The sequence below is a fragment of the Zingiber officinale genome, chromosome 4A, assembly GCF_018446385.1.
Source record: "Zingiber officinale cultivar Zhangliang chromosome 4A, Zo_v1.1, whole genome shotgun sequence".
NCBI classification, from domain to species: Eukaryota; Viridiplantae; Streptophyta; class Magnoliopsida; order Zingiberales; family Zingiberaceae; genus Zingiber; species Zingiber officinale.
The window spans coordinates 139,000,669-139,017,666 of record NC_055992.1 but is presented as its reverse complement, the minus strand read 5'-3'; the positions used below and the strand labels follow the sequence as shown (position 1 = coordinate 139,017,666).

The 16,998-nt window shown below is 38.6% G+C and overlaps 1 protein-coding gene and 1 pseudogene across 2 annotated transcripts; one reads left to right on the top strand and one right to left on the bottom strand.

Moving 5' to 3' along the window:
• The first annotated feature begins 1,598 nt into the window (after positions 1 to 1,598).
• LOC121973722 lies at positions 1,599 to 4,424 on the top strand (annotated as a pseudogene).
• Positions 4,425 to 4,496: 72 nt separating this feature from the next.
• Positions 4,497 to 14,435, bottom strand: LOC121971451 (peroxisomal nicotinamide adenine dinucleotide carrier-like). Of its 2 annotated transcripts, none has more exons than XM_042522728.1 (11): positions 14,169 to 14,435; positions 14,003 to 14,080; positions 13,848 to 13,922; positions 12,335 to 12,465; positions 12,143 to 12,197; positions 11,892 to 12,002; positions 11,017 to 11,085; positions 10,836 to 10,943; positions 5,332 to 5,400; positions 5,128 to 5,182; positions 4,497 to 4,950 (listed from the first exon to the last, which is right to left on the bottom strand). In XM_042522728.1, exons 1-11 carry the CDS (start codon positions 14,247 to 14,249, stop codon positions 4,754 to 4,756), a joined length of 1,029 nt encoding a protein of 342 aa, XP_042378662.1. In that variant the 5' UTR covers positions 14,250 to 14,435; the 3' UTR covers positions 4,497 to 4,753. The 2 variants fall into 2 exon arrangements, with proteins under 2 accessions (XP_042378662.1, XP_042378663.1); XM_042522729.1 differs by having other exon boundaries at positions 4,809 to 4,950; positions 10,802 to 10,943.
• Between the last annotated feature and the right edge of the window lie 2,563 nt (positions 14,436 to 16,998).

The following is a 16,998-nucleotide window of genomic DNA, read 5'->3' as shown; positions in this document are numbered from 1 at the left end:
GCTACAAAACCATATTTGATTATTAAATGAATTTCAAATTTTTTTTTTCAGAAACATCTCCATTCGGCGTTTCCAGTGTGCGAAGTCACCCTCGAATTTTAGTGGAACGATGCATGGTCCAGATATTGGTTTCTTTGCTTCGACCGGAGGTTAGTCCTTCTGAAGCGTCCTCGCTCTGATACCACTTGTTGGTCCCTTGGTAACCGGCAAGAGAAGAGGAGTGAATTGCCCTGCGAAAATAAATCCAACCCTTTCTCGACTTATAGCTTGATTAAGAACACTTGTAATAAAAAATACTAAGAGACTAATTACAAAGACAGAAACATAAAAAGACTTACTTGGTTTGCAATCACAAAATTGTTAATCCAAGGAAAATTACGCACACTTTTATGTCGATCTCCTTCGGGCGGAGTAGTCTCTTACAATGTTAACAGCACACAACTAAAAGTAAAACAAAAAGAAATGAATTACAAGTGATTGAAAAACTTCTTGACCAAGGTTGTATTTATAGCCTTGGTCGGAGCGCCTGGAAGGATTTCAGGCGCCTGGGAGGGGATAAAATTTTATCCCCGATGCAATGGTCAATGTCCACGTTGATATTGATAACTTTTGGGTTTCGGTCGCCCTGAGTGAGAAAAGTCAACAATGTTAACTTTTCCCGTTCGCCTCGGTTCGGGTCTTCCACTTCGACACTGCTCGCTTGGGTGATGTCGGCCATCCTAAATAGGGCTCACTCGAACCCATCTTCTGGCCTTCTCCTCGAGCAGCCTTCCTCCCCGGCTTCTCGTCCCTCGAATGTCGCGTACGTTTTTCTCGTCCACCGGTGTACTTTTCCATGGCACCTCACCCTCGGATGCACCGAGCCCGTTGGCTCTCTTTCGTGTCATCCTTCTCGCTATCCGCGTCTTCCGCTCGACTTTCTGTATTCCTAAGCTCCTACACATTTAGACATAAAGATTAAATCAAACAAAACCTAACTTAACTTATTTGATCACGTTAAAATAATCTTAGAGTTATATAAATATCCTTTATAATAGTCGTGTAATTTGATTTTTAGACTATAATATATATTTATATATTTTAAAAACAAGCGCAATTTTAATTTTCTGATAATAAATTGTTTCGGTAGGCGCTTCCGTTTTCACCCACAGCCACCGTCACCGTCCCGTGCCTCCTGATTTCTCGAATCCATCAATCAGAAATGATTCCCTACCTGCAACTCGCACGTGTCCGTCACCGTATTTCCCTCCGTCACGCGAATAGCGTGGCTCGAATACATTAATATTATCGTATTTTTTATTAGTGCCCATTTTCATTTCTTATTCATATCGTCTAACTCTCAACGCACATTATACATACCCTACGATTCCATGCGCTAGATCTGCTTCTCCCAGCACAACGATCATGTCGATTTACATTCACGCTGCTCCACTGCTGCACTCGCCTTCCGTCCGGCAGCTCCCTGCTCTTCGCCCCTCCACCACCACCCTCACGTGCCGCACCGCCGCCGGGCCCTCGCCAGAGTCCAGGAGATCAGCCAAATACCAGCCCAGCCTATGGACTGACGAACACATACAAGCGCTCACCGCCAACTCTCCGGCGGTCAGTAGACAATTACCGCCAACTCTACATTCACGTTCAATAATGTGCAGTGAAACCAATTGCAGGTGGAGGAGCAGCAGCAGCCGCAGCGAAGCAGAATGAGGTTGCTGAAGGAGAGAATTAGGAAAGTGATGTGGGAGGAAAAGGAGGTGGAGCAGCTTCGGCTGATCGACCAGCTGCAGCAGCTTGGAGTGGCTTACCATTTCAGGAAGGATATTGCAGACTCTTTGACGGCTCTTCATGCATCTCTTGAAGACTTGAGTTGGAAGTTTAGGGATAGCCTTCATGCATCTGCACTTCTCTTCAGGCTTCTCAGGCAAAATAACTTGTCTATTTCTCAAGGTGAGTTATAAAAAATCCTAGATAGCCACTCTTTTAAAAATTATCAAAATAATGCTATATCCGTAATTTATTACCCGAAATATTAAATTAAATCAGCTTTGATTAAAGTTAATTGAGCTTCATTTTGGAGATACATTATTCTAATTTTAATTTGGTACCCAAAACACCCCCTCTATACTCCACCTTGGAGCTAGCATCTTTGACCAAATCTGCTCCAAAGTGAAGCAACTTTGGTCAAAATTGCATGCTTACCAAAGCTGTTTCACCTTAAAGATACGAGAAATTTTGTGTACATTAAAGCTGCATCATCTTGGAGCAGCAGCTTTGATTAAGCTAGTACAAGGTGTGCAGAAGAATATTTTGGGTATCATAATTAATTATGACTGAAGCATTGTGTGCACTCATATGTGCAATATATACTGATTTGTTTGTTTGTTTGTCGAATGTTGAAGATATTTTTGACAAATTTAGAGATGAGCGAGGCCACTTCAAAGAGTGTCTAAAGAGCGATGTTGAAGGAATGCTTGCCTTGTATGAGGCTTCTTACTTTGCCAAAGAAGAAGAGGAGGTGCTGCATGAGGCCACGGAGTTCACAATTGAGCACCTCAAGGGTCTCTTGGAGAGTAGTAGGCTTGTTGATGGAATGGTCAGGGAGAAGGTGGGCCATGCTTTGGAGCTTCCATTGAATTGGAGGATGGAGAGATGGCACACCAAGTGGTTCATTGGAGTGTGCCAAAGAGAGGCCATGATCATAAACCCTACTCTACTTGAATTTGCCATTCTAGACTTCAATGCACTTCAAAGCATCTACAAAAAAGAACTCGGAGCAGTCTCTAGGTAATAATATTTCTATATTTAGCTGCAAAATCACTTGACTTGTTGTCTTATTTATTTTCATGGAATAATTATTCTAAATTTATATAAAATATAATAGATTAGATATGTTTAATTGGATTGAGTGGGTAGTCGATCAGAAGTAGGCTACGTGATATATTTGGATAGGATGGTCAAGTAATCAGAAGCAAGCTAAGTCAAGCCAAATAACCAAGTCGAGCAGACCACATAAGTCCAATAAATTAGACTGACTACTTAGGCCAAATCGACCAATTGAGCTAGTTAAAGAAGAAAAGAAGAACCTCCTAACATATAGTTAGTTTATATTTAACAAGACACATAGTTCGATCCAAACTAATGTTAAATTTGTGCATGGTAACGATACAGATGGTGGACAGAGCTTGGACTCGCTGAGAAGCTTCCATTTTCCAGAGACAGATTGGCTGAGAGCTACCTGTGGACTGTGGGCTGGGCATTTGAGCCTCAGTACTGGAGCTTCAGAGAGGCACAGACAAAAGGAATATGCTTTGTCACAATGATTGATGATGTTTATGATGTCTATGGCACTTTGGATGAGCTTCAACTCTTCACTCATCTCATTGATAGGTAAACATAAATTAAGGGTGTCTTTCTAATTATTTAGATACATGAACTTTATTTACATCACTGACTGAACTGATTAACTGCAGATGGGATGTTAATGCAATTGACGAGCTTCCAGACTCCATGAAGATCTTATTTCTTGCCATCTTTAACACAGTGAATGATGCTGCTTATGAGATCATGAAACACAAGGGCTTCAATGTGTTGCCTTACCTCAAGAGAGCAGTGAGCAAAGTGATATACAAAGATTTAGACTGATCACTCACCTAATGCTTATGTTTTTTTGGTTTGTTTTCAGTGGGCGGACTTGTGCAAAGCATATTTAGTGGAAGCCAAATGGTACCACTCCGGCTACATGTACACCAACACTCGATGAATACTTAGACAATGCGTGGATGTCGATATCGGTCCATGTGACTCTCACTAGTGCTTACTGCATGGCCGAAGAGTTAACTCAACGAGAATTAAGAGGTTTTTCGTATTACCCTGCCATTGCAAAGCCCTCGTGCATGCTTGCTCGGCTATATGATGATATAGCTACTTCGACGGTATGCTCTTGTCGAGTAGTTTGTTTATTGCCTATGCTAAGTTTACAGGTTCTGCTCTTTGTGGTTTATAGGCTGAAATTGAGAGAGGTGATGTGCCAAAATCTATTCAATGCTGCATGCACGAGCAAGGTGTTTCGGAAGCTGTGGCTCGTCGACAAATCAAGGAACTAATCAAGGCCAATTGGAGGTGTCTCAATAGAGATTATGATGCTACTACGACTTCACTCGAGGGGCATCTAAAAAGAGTTGCAATCAACGTAGCTCGCACATTTCAACTCTTCTATCAACACGGGGATGGGTACGGAGAGGATCATGGAGAAACCAAGAATCAACTCATGTCGCTGTTGATGAACCCTATTGTAGTGTAGGAATGAACCAAAGGATGTCGTTCAAATATATGTTGGACAACATGGTCTCTTCCATACAGCATGTCGAGCTCATTCTCCAGAAGAAGCTCGCGAGAGTCTGATGATGTGTCTTCTGATTGAACGATAACATTTGGGTGAATGAATTCGCAGTTGAAACTTTTCCTGCTGTTGTGTTTCAGATTCTAAAGGAAACTGATAGTTAAGCAAACAAGCAAAACTCTGGAAAGATGCTTTAAATTGCAATGCAACTGGAGTCTATATAAACCAATGTATTTGAATCAATCAACAATTTAGTCCTCTATGAACGTGAACGTTTCACGTATTATACAAGGCCATCACAAACCTGGCTATTTCCTGCAAGAATTCTGATGAGCCACTTTGCTATTCCAACTTGCACGATTTTCAATTTCTAAGATAGTTTAAATGGGAAGTGAAATTTGGAAAAATAGAATACAGTTATGGAGGTTTCGACTTGGACTTGATCAGTCTGAGCTCGCCCGTTACTAGAACCCGGGCTGCTCTCACCAGCTCCTCCTTCACCATAAACAGAACTGCTGCAGCAAATACACTCTGGACTATCTTTGTGCCCATTCCCTTGTAAAGACCCGAAACACCTTCATATCGCATCATTTTGTTGATAGCATCTAATGTACCTGAGAGGGGAAAACAATGGATGGGAGTCAAACAGGTAGAGGTAGCAATCGAGCTACACTGATTGATTCAGTTATCAGAGTCACACTCAAATTTAAATGGATGATTGATGCCACCAAACAATTAATCTCGATAGAGAGAAGAAATCGATGAAAGAAATTGTCATTGTTTCAAAAGACCTGTATATTGATGCCTTTTATCACAGATAAGTCCTTGTTTTACTTGCAGCCTTGCCTGGTACAAAAAAAAAAAACAATGTAGCACGGTAAAGTGCATTCAAATTTGAATCTTCATGGACAAGTGGAAGATAAAAGTATCAGTTCATCGATAAATATATATAAATGAAAAAAAAATACTGAAACGAGAGAGAGAATCATCATCACCTTGACTACCAATAGGGGATATGTGACGACAGTAGCTCCAAGTTTGGCAACAGCTCCAAGAATAAAAATCTGCATATAGTCAAATGCAACATCAGTGCATTCATGCTTAATTCAATAAAGTCAAATGGTGAAGGCTGTCAATACTGCCTAAAGGTTCGTGTGCATTTGATTTTGCAAAGATATAATACACAAAACCACCCAGTAACCAATGTAAATGACTCGATCCATATGAAGCATGGAGTCATGGACACTAACAGAGACGTTAATATCGACAATTCACCATCATAATATTTCATAAGTAGGGGCAAACATCAGACTAATTGATTTGTGAAGGAGTCATAATCTTCCAAATTTGCACTGATCTATTTAAACTGTAACATTTCTGAACGCTATCTTATATGTCAGTGTTTGAAATGGACATTAAGAGAGAGACTAGAGAGAAGTTTGAAGTTTCTGGTAGGCACAACTCGCAAAGATTCGAGGCACCCATCCAGCTGTTACTGAATGTAAAAAATGAATCAGCTGTTACTGAATGTAAAAAATTATTCATGGAGAAGAGAAAATCTATGTTATATTAATATGTTTACATGTAGGTATTTATATACCTAAGGAGGGAAAAGAAAAATCAATCTCAATTCCTACGGTCAAGAGAATACAATCAAGATCAATCTCAATCCCAATAATCAAGGGAATCCAAAACAATCATAATCCTTACAATCAAAGGAATCTTCTGAAGTATTCAACACTCCCCTCAAGCTGGAGAATATAAATCATATGCACCAAGCTTGTTACATATGTAGTCAATTGGGGAACCTCGACCTAGTGAATATATCTGCTAGTTGATCATGTGAATTGACAAAACTAATAGATATTTCTCCAGATATGACTTTCTCTCTAACAAAGTAACAGTCAACCTAAATATGCTTTGTCCTTTCATGAAAAACTGAGTTCGCGGTCTGGTTGTCACATATAAGTGATACTTGTGTAACCTCTCCAAACCTTAGTTCTTGAAGCAACCGTTTTAGCCATATAAGCTCTTGACTAACTATGGTCATAGCTCGACATTCTGCATCGGCATTAGATCCCGTCACAACATTCTGCTTTTTGCTTTTCCAAGAAACAAGGTTATCTCCGACAAATATACAAAACCCAAAAGTAGATCTTCTATCAGTGGGAGATCCTGCCTAATCTACATCAGAATATCCTGTAACTCGAGTATGTTCTTTGTCTTCATACAAAAGACCCTTTCCTGGTGCGCCTCTGATATATCGAATAATGCGAGTCATAGCATCCCAATGTTCCTTGCATAGAGAGTTGAAAAACAGACTTACTACACTTACTACAAACAAGAGATCCGGACGAGTAACAGTCAGGTAGCTTAGTTTCCCTACTAATCGTCTGTACCGTTCAAAATCTAGAGGAGGCTCCCCCTGATTTAACAGGAGTTTGACATTATGATCCATGGGATTGTTGACTATCTTTAAGTTTAACATTCCTATTTCTTCTAGAATATCCATTACATATTTCCTTTGGGACATGATGATCTCATCTTAGACTGTGCTACTTCTATCCCCAAGAAATTTTTAAGTCTGCCGAGATCTTTTGTCTGGAAATGTTTGAAAAGATGTTTTATTTGTGAAATCCCGAAATGATCACTACCTGTGATGACGATATCATCAATATAAACCACTAAGTAAATGCAACCAGTAGATGAATAGCGATAAAAGACAGAATGGTCAGCCTTGCTCCGAGTTATACCAAACTGTTAAATTATAGTACTAAATCTACCGAACCATGCCTTGGATGACTGCTTGAGGCCATATAAAGATTTCCATAGGCGATAAACAAGACCAGAAGACTCCCCCTAGCAACAAAACACAGAGGTTGCTCCATGTAGACCTCCTCGAGCAGGTCACCATGTAAGAAAGCATTTTTGATGTCCAACTGATAAAGAGGCCAATGTCGAATCGCAACAATGGACAGGAAAAGGCGCACAAAAGACATCTTGACAACAAGAGAAAAAGTGCCCCCATAATCCAATCCGAAGATCTGAGTATAGCCTTTAGCAACGAGGCGAGCCTTAAACCGATCATCCGTGCCATCTGGACCAACTTTCACCGTATACACACATCGACAACCAACAACTGACTTCCAAGGTGGTAGAGAAACGAGATCCCAAGTCCCACTGCGTTGCAAGACACACATTTCATCGAGCATAGCTCGTTTCCATCCTGGATAGGCAAAGGCATCACCTGCAGTCTTTGGAAGAGAGACAGACGACAAGGAAAAAAGACAAGAAAAGTAGGAAGGAGAAAGACGATGATAACTCAAGGAAATATAATGAGAAGGATTCCGAGGGGAATGCATAACTTTTCGAAGTGCTATGGGTATATTAGACTTAGGGGATGACACTGGAGGAAGAGGCGAAGGACTCGGCTCCAAAGATGTGTCTATGGCAATGCCAGTGATGGGCGGTGGCAAAGCAGGGCGAGGATGACACCGATAAACATGCAAAGGAGGAGATGGGGCTGGAGGTGATAGAGACGCCCCCGGAGGATAAAAGACAATCACTAGTGCAGATGGAGAAGGAGAGAACTCGAATGGAGATGCATGAGGCCAAAAAAGGGAACTGAATCAAAGAACGTGACATCAGTAGAGATAAAGTACCGACGGAGAGTAGGGGAATAACACTTATACCCTTTCTGAGACCGGGGGTATCCAAGGAAGACACACTTATGAGATCGGGGAGAGAGTTTGTCAATGCCAGGATCAAGAGCATAAACAAAACATATAGAACCAAAGACCCTAGGTGGTAAAGGATGAAGAGACTGATGAGAATAAATTACGTTATGAGGTATTTTACCCTGGAGTGTTGAGGAAGGCATGCGATTGATGAGATAACACGCAGTAAGTACAGCGTCGCCCTAAAACTGATGAGGAACGTGAGAGTGGAGAAGAAGAGTCCGAGTGGTTTCGAGGAGATGATGATTCTTACGTTCTGCGACCTCATTCTATTGAAGGATATGAGAGTAAGACGTGCAATGCAACACACCAAGATACTAAGAAGGTACGAAATTGAGTAGATAGATACTCGCGTGCATTATCACTTTGCAAAGTTCGAAGAGAAATACTAAATTAAGTTTTGATTTCATGGAAAAAAGATTGAAAAATAGGAAATAATTCTAAATGATCCTTCATCAGATATAACCAAGTACAACGAGAAAAATCATCTATAAAAGTAACAAAATATCGTGATCCCAATGTAGAAGAAATACGACTCGGACCTCAAACATTAGAATGAACCAAAGCAAAAGGGGGCGTAGCCCGACTCACAGTACGAGGAGAAAAAAGAACTGCGAACATGCTTTCCTAATTGACACGACTCACAAAACAAAGACTTTAGGTGAGAAAGACTAGGACGTAATTGTTTCAACTTATCCAGATCTGGATGTTCCAACTGAGCATGAATAAGAAGTGGAGATGTCGCCGCCAAACCAACAAGAGAGGGTTGTTGAAGCCTGTATAGGCCATGAGACTCACATCCGAAGCCAATCATCCTCCCCGTACTCCGGTCCTGTAAGAAAACATAAGTTTTAGAAAAAGAGATGATACAATCAAAGGCCCGAGTAAGTTGGCTCATGAACAATAAATTAAAGGGAGCTCCGGGAATATAAAGAACATTATGAATAGAAAGAGACAGGGAAGGATGAACAATACCAACACCCTGGGACTGACTTTGGGAACCATTGGCCATGGTGACATGGGTAAATAACTGGAAGTAGAGAGAGAAGAAAAAAGAGACTTATTACCAGTGATATGATCGGTGGCCCTAGAGTCAAGAACCTAAGGACCCGAAGAGCAAGATATGCCAGCAAAGGAATTACTAGCGTGTGAAATAGCAGTAGTGGAATCTGAAGCCTGATGATCCTTGTACCATTTCAGAAAGTTATCATAAGAAGATGGTGAGGCCAGATCCGGTGGCAATTGTGTAGCGGAAGCTGAAGAAGTGACAGAACTTTGAGTGATCTGAGCAGCATAAGGAGGTCGACCATGGAGACTCCAATACTTATCAATCGTGTGTCCTGGTCAGTGGCAGTGATCACACCAAGGGCGTCCTCTGCCACCCTTACGAGGTGGAGGTCCGTTGTTGTTTTGAGAGACCAAAGCTGACGAGTCAACGAGAACGGAAGGAGGCAATGTCAAGACTTTGGCAAGGACACAGAGGAGAGTTGCCCAGATACTGTCCATGGTAGCTTCTATAGGGCTACCCAGGATCTAATCGCGAACATAATATTAATCTTTGGGCAGACCATATAAAGCCAGAGACAAAAAATTTCTTCCAATTTTCAAGCTCCGCAACAGGAGTGGCCACAGGTGGAAGTAGTTCATTGAAGTCACAAAGAAGACTAGAGACTGAACCTAGATAGGTAGACATTGAATCCTTAACCTGATGGGCACTGAGAATGGTTATGAGATCTTCACAAACCTGATAAAGTCACTGAGAGGTGTTTGTAAAGAGTTGTTGAGCCTATGTCCAAACAGAGTTACAAGTTTTGTGAGTGCGGAAGACATTCCTAATAGATGGATGGATGGATGGATGGTGGCTCGAATAATGCAACACAACTGAGCGTCAACCTTTGTCCATAAAAGACGATCGGCGACTTGGACATCCCTTTGGTGTGAGTGAGATGTGCCTCATAACCCTGTCTAATAAGCCAAAGCTCAATGTGAGAGATCCAAAAAGAGTAGTTCTTACCATCCAACTGCTCGGAAGAGAGTAGTGCAGTGATGTGGTTGGTAAAGATTGAAAAATCCGACTTTGGAGTGCTAGAGAAAGCCATTGATCAACTCGGTGAAAGAGGGCACACAACGAAGAAAGACTCAAGCGATGCAAGAAGATAAGTGAGGACGATGGAATTGCAGGAAGAATAATCCCTGTCGTCGCCAAACTGCTAATCTGCCGAACCTCTCTTCGTCGACGGATTGCAGGAGAGGACGAAGGACAGTGTGCTCACGACGTAGGAAAACACCGGTGTTAGTTCGTGAAGAGGAGAGGAGGGTAGCTGCGTCGGGCGGTTGTCGAAGAGGGGTTGCGATATGCGTGCGAAGAGGCGTGCGTGATGCTGCGATGAAAGGATCTCGGCGGCGCAAAAAGAGAAAAAATTGGTTTGCCTTTCAACCTCGCTCTGATACCATGTGGAGAAGAGAAAATCTCTCTATGTTATATTAATATGTTTACATGTAGGTATTTATATACATAAGGAGAGAAAAGAAAAATCAATCTCAATCCCTACCGTCAAGGGAATACAATCAAGATCAATCTCAATCCCTACAATTAAGAGAATCTTCGGAAGTATTCAACAATAGAAAATCCAGGTAACATCACTAAATGAAGTAAGGAGACAAAATTCACCAAAATTATTAAAAGGAAAAGTTAGAGACATGTATAAAAAAATAAATTTACAACTACCTAGGAAAAGTACGGCCAAATGAATAATGTCTACCTCAAGAGCAGTCAATCCTTCAGCACCTTTTGCTTTTAAATCTCGTCTTCTCTTGATTTTCTTTACCAAAGTTTCATATAACATGAACTGGATAGAAGGATTGCTAACCTAAAAAAAAAAATGGCAGCCATAATTAAGATCTATCCTCGGTACCTACAAACTATGTTTATATCCTACTGACCATTATAAGTGTAGGTACTACACCCTTCCAGAAACCCCACATTCCAGCTTCATCATAGAGTTCCTGAATCTGAATTAGCAAGTCTATTCAGTAAATAACACAAACAACTGAAATGACAAACAAAACTTGTGAAAGAAGAGAACCTTAATAGGTAATACGGGAATTGTAAACCATAGGTGGTCTTTTTTTAAAATAAAAAATAACTATGCACCTTACTCATGTGTCAAACGGACCTGCATACATTAGTGTACCAAATTGAATTACTTAGTCAACTGTGTAATGCATAGAAGTTGTTAGTCTAACCTATCTTGTTGGTTTTTCCTTTCCAGCTTAAGTATTAGTTATTCTATTGTCTTTTCTTACTTCCTAAAATATTTAATAATCTAGGGGTGCCATTGTAATGCACAAGTAACATTACTAGTTTCAAGTGCAATTATTGATGGAATGATGGTATTTCAACCACTAAAATTACCAGAAGGCGTGATCAAAAATCTTTTCAGTTAAATGTTTCAGTTCCTGCTTATAGGCACCCTACTTTGTTAGCTTTTATTTGTAATTACAAGGTTTAATATGAAAGTATCCTACAAACAAATATTAAAATGAAAGTAGCTAATCTTTTACTAAATGTAGATCAAGATTGTGTTTAAACTAGGGCATTCCACCAAAGTAATGCTTATAAACTAGTGCTTTAAGGAACAAGGTCATGTATAATCTGAGCAATCCCTCTGGAGGATATATATACAGGCTCTAGTATAGAACTATAAACCACTTTCAAGCTGTTTACAACTAATTCCTTCTTATTTGATGCATGCACAGCAAATGCAACCCCAAAGTATAACGAGAAAGGAAATTTATACAATTAATTGTCCACATACCACATGACTAGTTCTGTATGGCAGATGTTCAACGACTGGAAAATCAATAGCGTCATTGGAAAGTGATTGTAAACCACGATTAGGTGATCCAAAGTTTGTCTTCTTGTGAGTCTGCAAGGTGTCAAATATTAGCATCTGAAATCAGATTCATAAGATTGAGAATCAGGAACCGAAAAGAATAACACTAGAAGATCAAATGCTAGACTAATAAAACAGGATAATAGTAAGTAGAGTCAGAACTAGTCTCTTACTTGCATGCGTGCGACTACTACCCAGATGGGATTTGTCAATAAAACATTTACACATCTGCAACCATGAAGACAGAAAAACATGGAGATTGTCTTGCAATTATAGCAAAGGTATAGAAGGCAAGAGAGACAAGATGCAGGGTGGCAGTATCCTAGACTAGATTATAAGCAGAAACTAACAGCTTAGTTAATCACCCTGCAAGTGCAGCAACAACAAGTGACTGAAACATGCCTACTGATCCATCACCAGAGCCTTTTCTCCAGCGCTCTTGAGCTGCTGTTTCTGCTTTGTTCCTAAATATTTGATAGAAATAATAATAAACACCCTGTCAAAAAAATAAATTTCAATAAAGATGCCTCGTGCAAATAAGAATGCAACAAAATCATATAATGTATCTAACAAACTCATAGCCCTTGAATAAGATGACAATTCTCAAACACATTTCATTGCAGGCATTTCGTAAGAAATTGTCGTTTCACATCTGTCCCAAAACATAAGCAAGTGAACAATGGTGAGACAGTTCTATTGAGCTAACTATATGTTTTGTGATTAAATCAAATCAAATTCAAAATAATCATTAGATGTTGGAGATAATCAGTGGAAATAAGATTACCAGCAACTGATAGCTTCATTTTTTAATACTTAAGAGGACAGATTACCACTAAAATTATCACAATCCCTTCATGAAGGAATGTTTGAACTAGTATAATTATTTGCACGTCTAGATTAGGTACATAGTGCAAAGGATTAAGGATAAACAACTGCCAGATCCAACAGAGACAAAAGTAGATAATTAAATGACAATTCCGATGAGATATAAAGAATAGCAGGCACTATGTGAAATATGAGACGGTTATCATTTCAACCATCTATTTCAAAAGTTTATTTATTTCTGACATTTATGTAGCATGGGTCGGAGGCCACTTATTATGTTGAAATATTAGACAGAAATAATTAAGTAATAGCTCAATCATCATGGAGGTGATCCAGAGCTTGCAAACCATCTAGCATTTCCACCAAAAAGCACTATGTACATCAAGATGGAGTTTCTGTTAACCAATAAGGGCTCCAATGGTCCTCTTCCTTCATGCCAAGATAGTTGAGTGCAGTTGGAATGAATAATTCCTTCTGCTTTGTTGTTTAAAATATCATGCAAAGGTTATCTCAATCTCAGCAAATCGACAACCCGGAGGTGATCCAGAGCTTGCAAACCATCTAGCATTTCCACCAAAAAGCACTTTGTACATCAAGATGGAGTTTCTGTTAACCGATAAGGGCTCCAATGGTCCTCTTCCTTCATGCCAAGATAGCCGAGTGCAATTGGAATGAATAATTCCTTCTACTTTGTCGTTTAAAATATCATGCAAAGGTTCTCTCAATCTCAGCAAATCGACAACCTGGATCTCAGGCTTTCAGTAGGATATTACAACAGAATAATTTTAATAAATTCCACGAAATTAAGTTATTTAGTAGGATAAACTCAAAGTCACGAACTGAACAAGCACAAGAACAATTGATAGATGAGAGAAGACTCAAACCAAACGACAACGAAATCAAGCAAACGGACAGACAATACAGTCACGGAAGACGACGCAATGAGCCTCCATCACGAAGAAAGAAGCAAACAAATGTGGTTGAGAATGACAGGCCCAGGTGGGCAAAGCCAGGTAAGGAAAAGGCAAGCGACGCAAGCGCCGGCCAACAAACCTGGGACGCAGCCGTGCCGACCAACGATGGAGCCAGACCACCGTATAGCCGCCCCCACCCTTCCTGCTTCACCACCTGAGATCCACAACATCACAAACCACCCACTCAGTCTCCTAAATAGCGCCGTACTCGAGAACGTAGACGATCGCGCCTACCTCCAGCATCTGACGCACGGCGCCGTCTCTCGCGGCGGACTTGGACGGATCGCGCTCCGTCTGCTGCCGAGTGTTCACCTGAAAGATCCCAACTTTCGAGACCGATCACGAAGAGGAAGCGAGGAGGAGTAGATCGCGAAGGACGAAAGAAGAAAAATAGGCTCACGGTCTGCAAGGGGTAGGTGATGAGCTGTGCTATGATTCCTCCGCCGGCGCCGGCCAGCCCGTTGATGAGCGCGTCCGACATCGCTTTCCCTTCGAACACAGCTGCTCCGCAGGAGAGAAAGAGAAGAAGGAAGGAGAGAAGAAAGGGGGAGGTGGGAGAAGATTGCAGTTAGGTCGTTGTCGTCGCCATTAAAGTGGGAGAGAAGGGAAGGGAGACCACCGGAGGAGGAGGTTGGTGCGTCCTATACGCAAGAAGACCGACCGTGCATCGCCATTTTCTTAATTAATTATTTGACTCATTTTTAAGTCAAATTAAATATTAAAAGCTTGTTTTTCATGACAATTAATTACATTTTGTTTTCTTTAAAAACAAAAGGAAATGCAGGACTCCAATTCTCCAAATATATTTTCATTAAAAAGTTTAATAACTACCTTAATTAATTTCAATTCATTACACTTGATATTTTTTATATAATTCATTTTATATACGTATATTTATCACAGTACTATCACAATTCCAAAATTAGAAAATGTAACTGCCCTTTTATGCCCATAAGTGAAAGGATTGATAGCTGAAATAATATACTTTCCTCTTATTTATGGTCAGGGGTATAATTAAGTCAAGTCGAATTCTTGAATGTTTGAGTTTGATTCATTTATAATCGAGTCGAGCTCGAGCTTTATTTAACGAATATATTCATGGCTCACGAGCTTATTCGAACTTTTATCGAGCCTAAATGAGCTTAATAAATATAAATTATAAATTTAAATATTCATTAAAAATTAAATTATATATTTTAAAAAAATTATAATATTCTTGTTAAAATTTATAATTTTATTCTAATCAATAAATTTAATATATTTGTTTATGTTTTTCATAAGTAGAGTGTAAAATATATTAATTCAATATCAAAACTATTATTTTTTTATTTAAAATTGATTCATGAGCTTAACGAACATGTTCACGAGCTAAGGAGCCGAATATTGTAAAGCTTGAGCTTGGTTTGTTTATCTTAACAAACCTAATTAAACGAACTCAAACGAGCTTTTATCGAATCCAGCTTCGAATAACTCACGAGCGGCTTGTCTCATTTACACTCCTATAGCCAGATTTGCTCAAATGGACCAAAAATAAGGCCAAAGTCAATCACGCTGGATTTAGAATCAGTACATCTAAGTTTAATTATTCAATATAGATTAGTAGTATTAAATATATATCTTAAATATAGTATCAATTGAAATAAAATATATATAATTCTTAAAATTAAGTGATGATGTTAAAAAAAATTAGAAGCAAAATATATTTAAGGAGAATGTATGAGTATAAGCATTAGGTGCAATATATGATGACTCTAATATAATATGAGATAAAATAATATCAAAGTTGAAAATAGTAGCTAAGAGTATACTCGGTGAGTCAAAGGGGCATGCACCACACTAAATAAAGGATTTTGATGGTAAAATGAGAAAGTATAAAAGAAAGTGAAGAAAAAAAACAAACAAGTTATAAGAAATTATATATTTGTAAGAATGAGGAAAACTTAAAAAAAAATATACAATAGCCAAGAAAGAAGATAAGAAAATAGTGAATGAAGTAAAGAATAAAACTTTTGAATGATTATATTAAAAATTACATATAAAAGAAAGGGAGAGAGACATTTATAGAATAACTAAAGTGAGAAAAAAGGAACACAAGAGATCTTATCCAAATAAAATTTATTAAAGATAAAAATAATAAGGTACTAGTAAACGATGGAGAAATAAAAGAGGGGTAGAAGAAGTATTTTTATCAACTCTTTGATGAAGATTTAGGTGACCAACTTAATTTAGATAATTTAAGTAGATTAAATGAGAGTATAAAAATTAAAATTTGTATTGTATAATTCAAACTTTAGAAATAAAACAAGCTTTAAATAGGATGCACAATGAAAAAGTCGTTAGATTAGATGATATTTTGATATAGGTATGAAAGTACCTAGGGAAGCAAGGTATTAAATAGCTTACAAAATAATTTAATATGATATTGAAAATGAAAAAAAAATGATCAATAGAGGATAAGTATTCAGTTTCCTTATATAAGAACAAGAGTGACGTATAAAATTGTACAAACTATAGGGGTATTAAATTAATGAGTCATACCATGAAACTTTGGGGAAAAAATAATATAAAAATGATTAAGGAAGGAGACTACGGTGACCAAAAATTAATTTGGTTTCATGCTTAGAAGGTCGATAATAGAAGCTATACATCTCTTTTTAGACAACTAATTAAAAAATATTGGAAACAAAAATAAGATCTACACATGATATTCATTGATTTAGAAAAAAACTTATAATAGAGTCACAAGAGAAATTACATGGAGAATTCTAGGAAAAAAATTAGATATTAGCGTAATATATATTGAACTAATTAAAGATATGTACGAGGATGTAACGACCAGAGTAAAGACTTCAGGTAGAGTAATAGAAGTATTTTTCAATAAAGATAAGATTACATCAAGGATCAACTCTAAGTCTCTATCTTTTTACACTAATTATAGACGAGCTCACTGCACACTTTTAAAGCATAGTACCGTGGTGCATGTTGTTTACACATGATATTATTTTGGTAGATGAAACACGTGAAAGAGTAAATGCTAAACTATAATCTTGGCGAAAAACACTAGAAGAGAAATATTTTAGGCTTAGTGGAATAAACACAGAATATATAGAATTTAATTTTAACAATATTAGACGTAATGAAATAATTATTAAGATAGGAGATGACGAGTTGCCCAGAACTGAGAGGTTAAATATTTAGGATCATTTTTATAAAACGATAAAGGGATTGAG

What these genes read in the sequence shown, in the direction of transcription:
- LOC121971451 (XM_042522728.1), bottom strand. Translation starts at nt 14,249, where the DNA reads ATGTCGGACGCGCTCATCAACGGGCTGGCCGGCGCCGGCGGAGGAATC. An exon ending in ATCCCCTATTGGTAGTCAAG is followed by an intron (nt 5,183 to 5,331) that starts GTGATGATGATT and finishes TTTTTGTACCAG; the next exon opens with GCAAGGCTGCAAGTAAAACA. An exon ending in TAAAAGGCATCAATATACAG is followed by an intron (nt 4,951 to 5,127) that starts GTCTTTTGAAAC and finishes TTCCCCTCTCAG; the next exon opens with GTACATTAGATGCTATCAAC.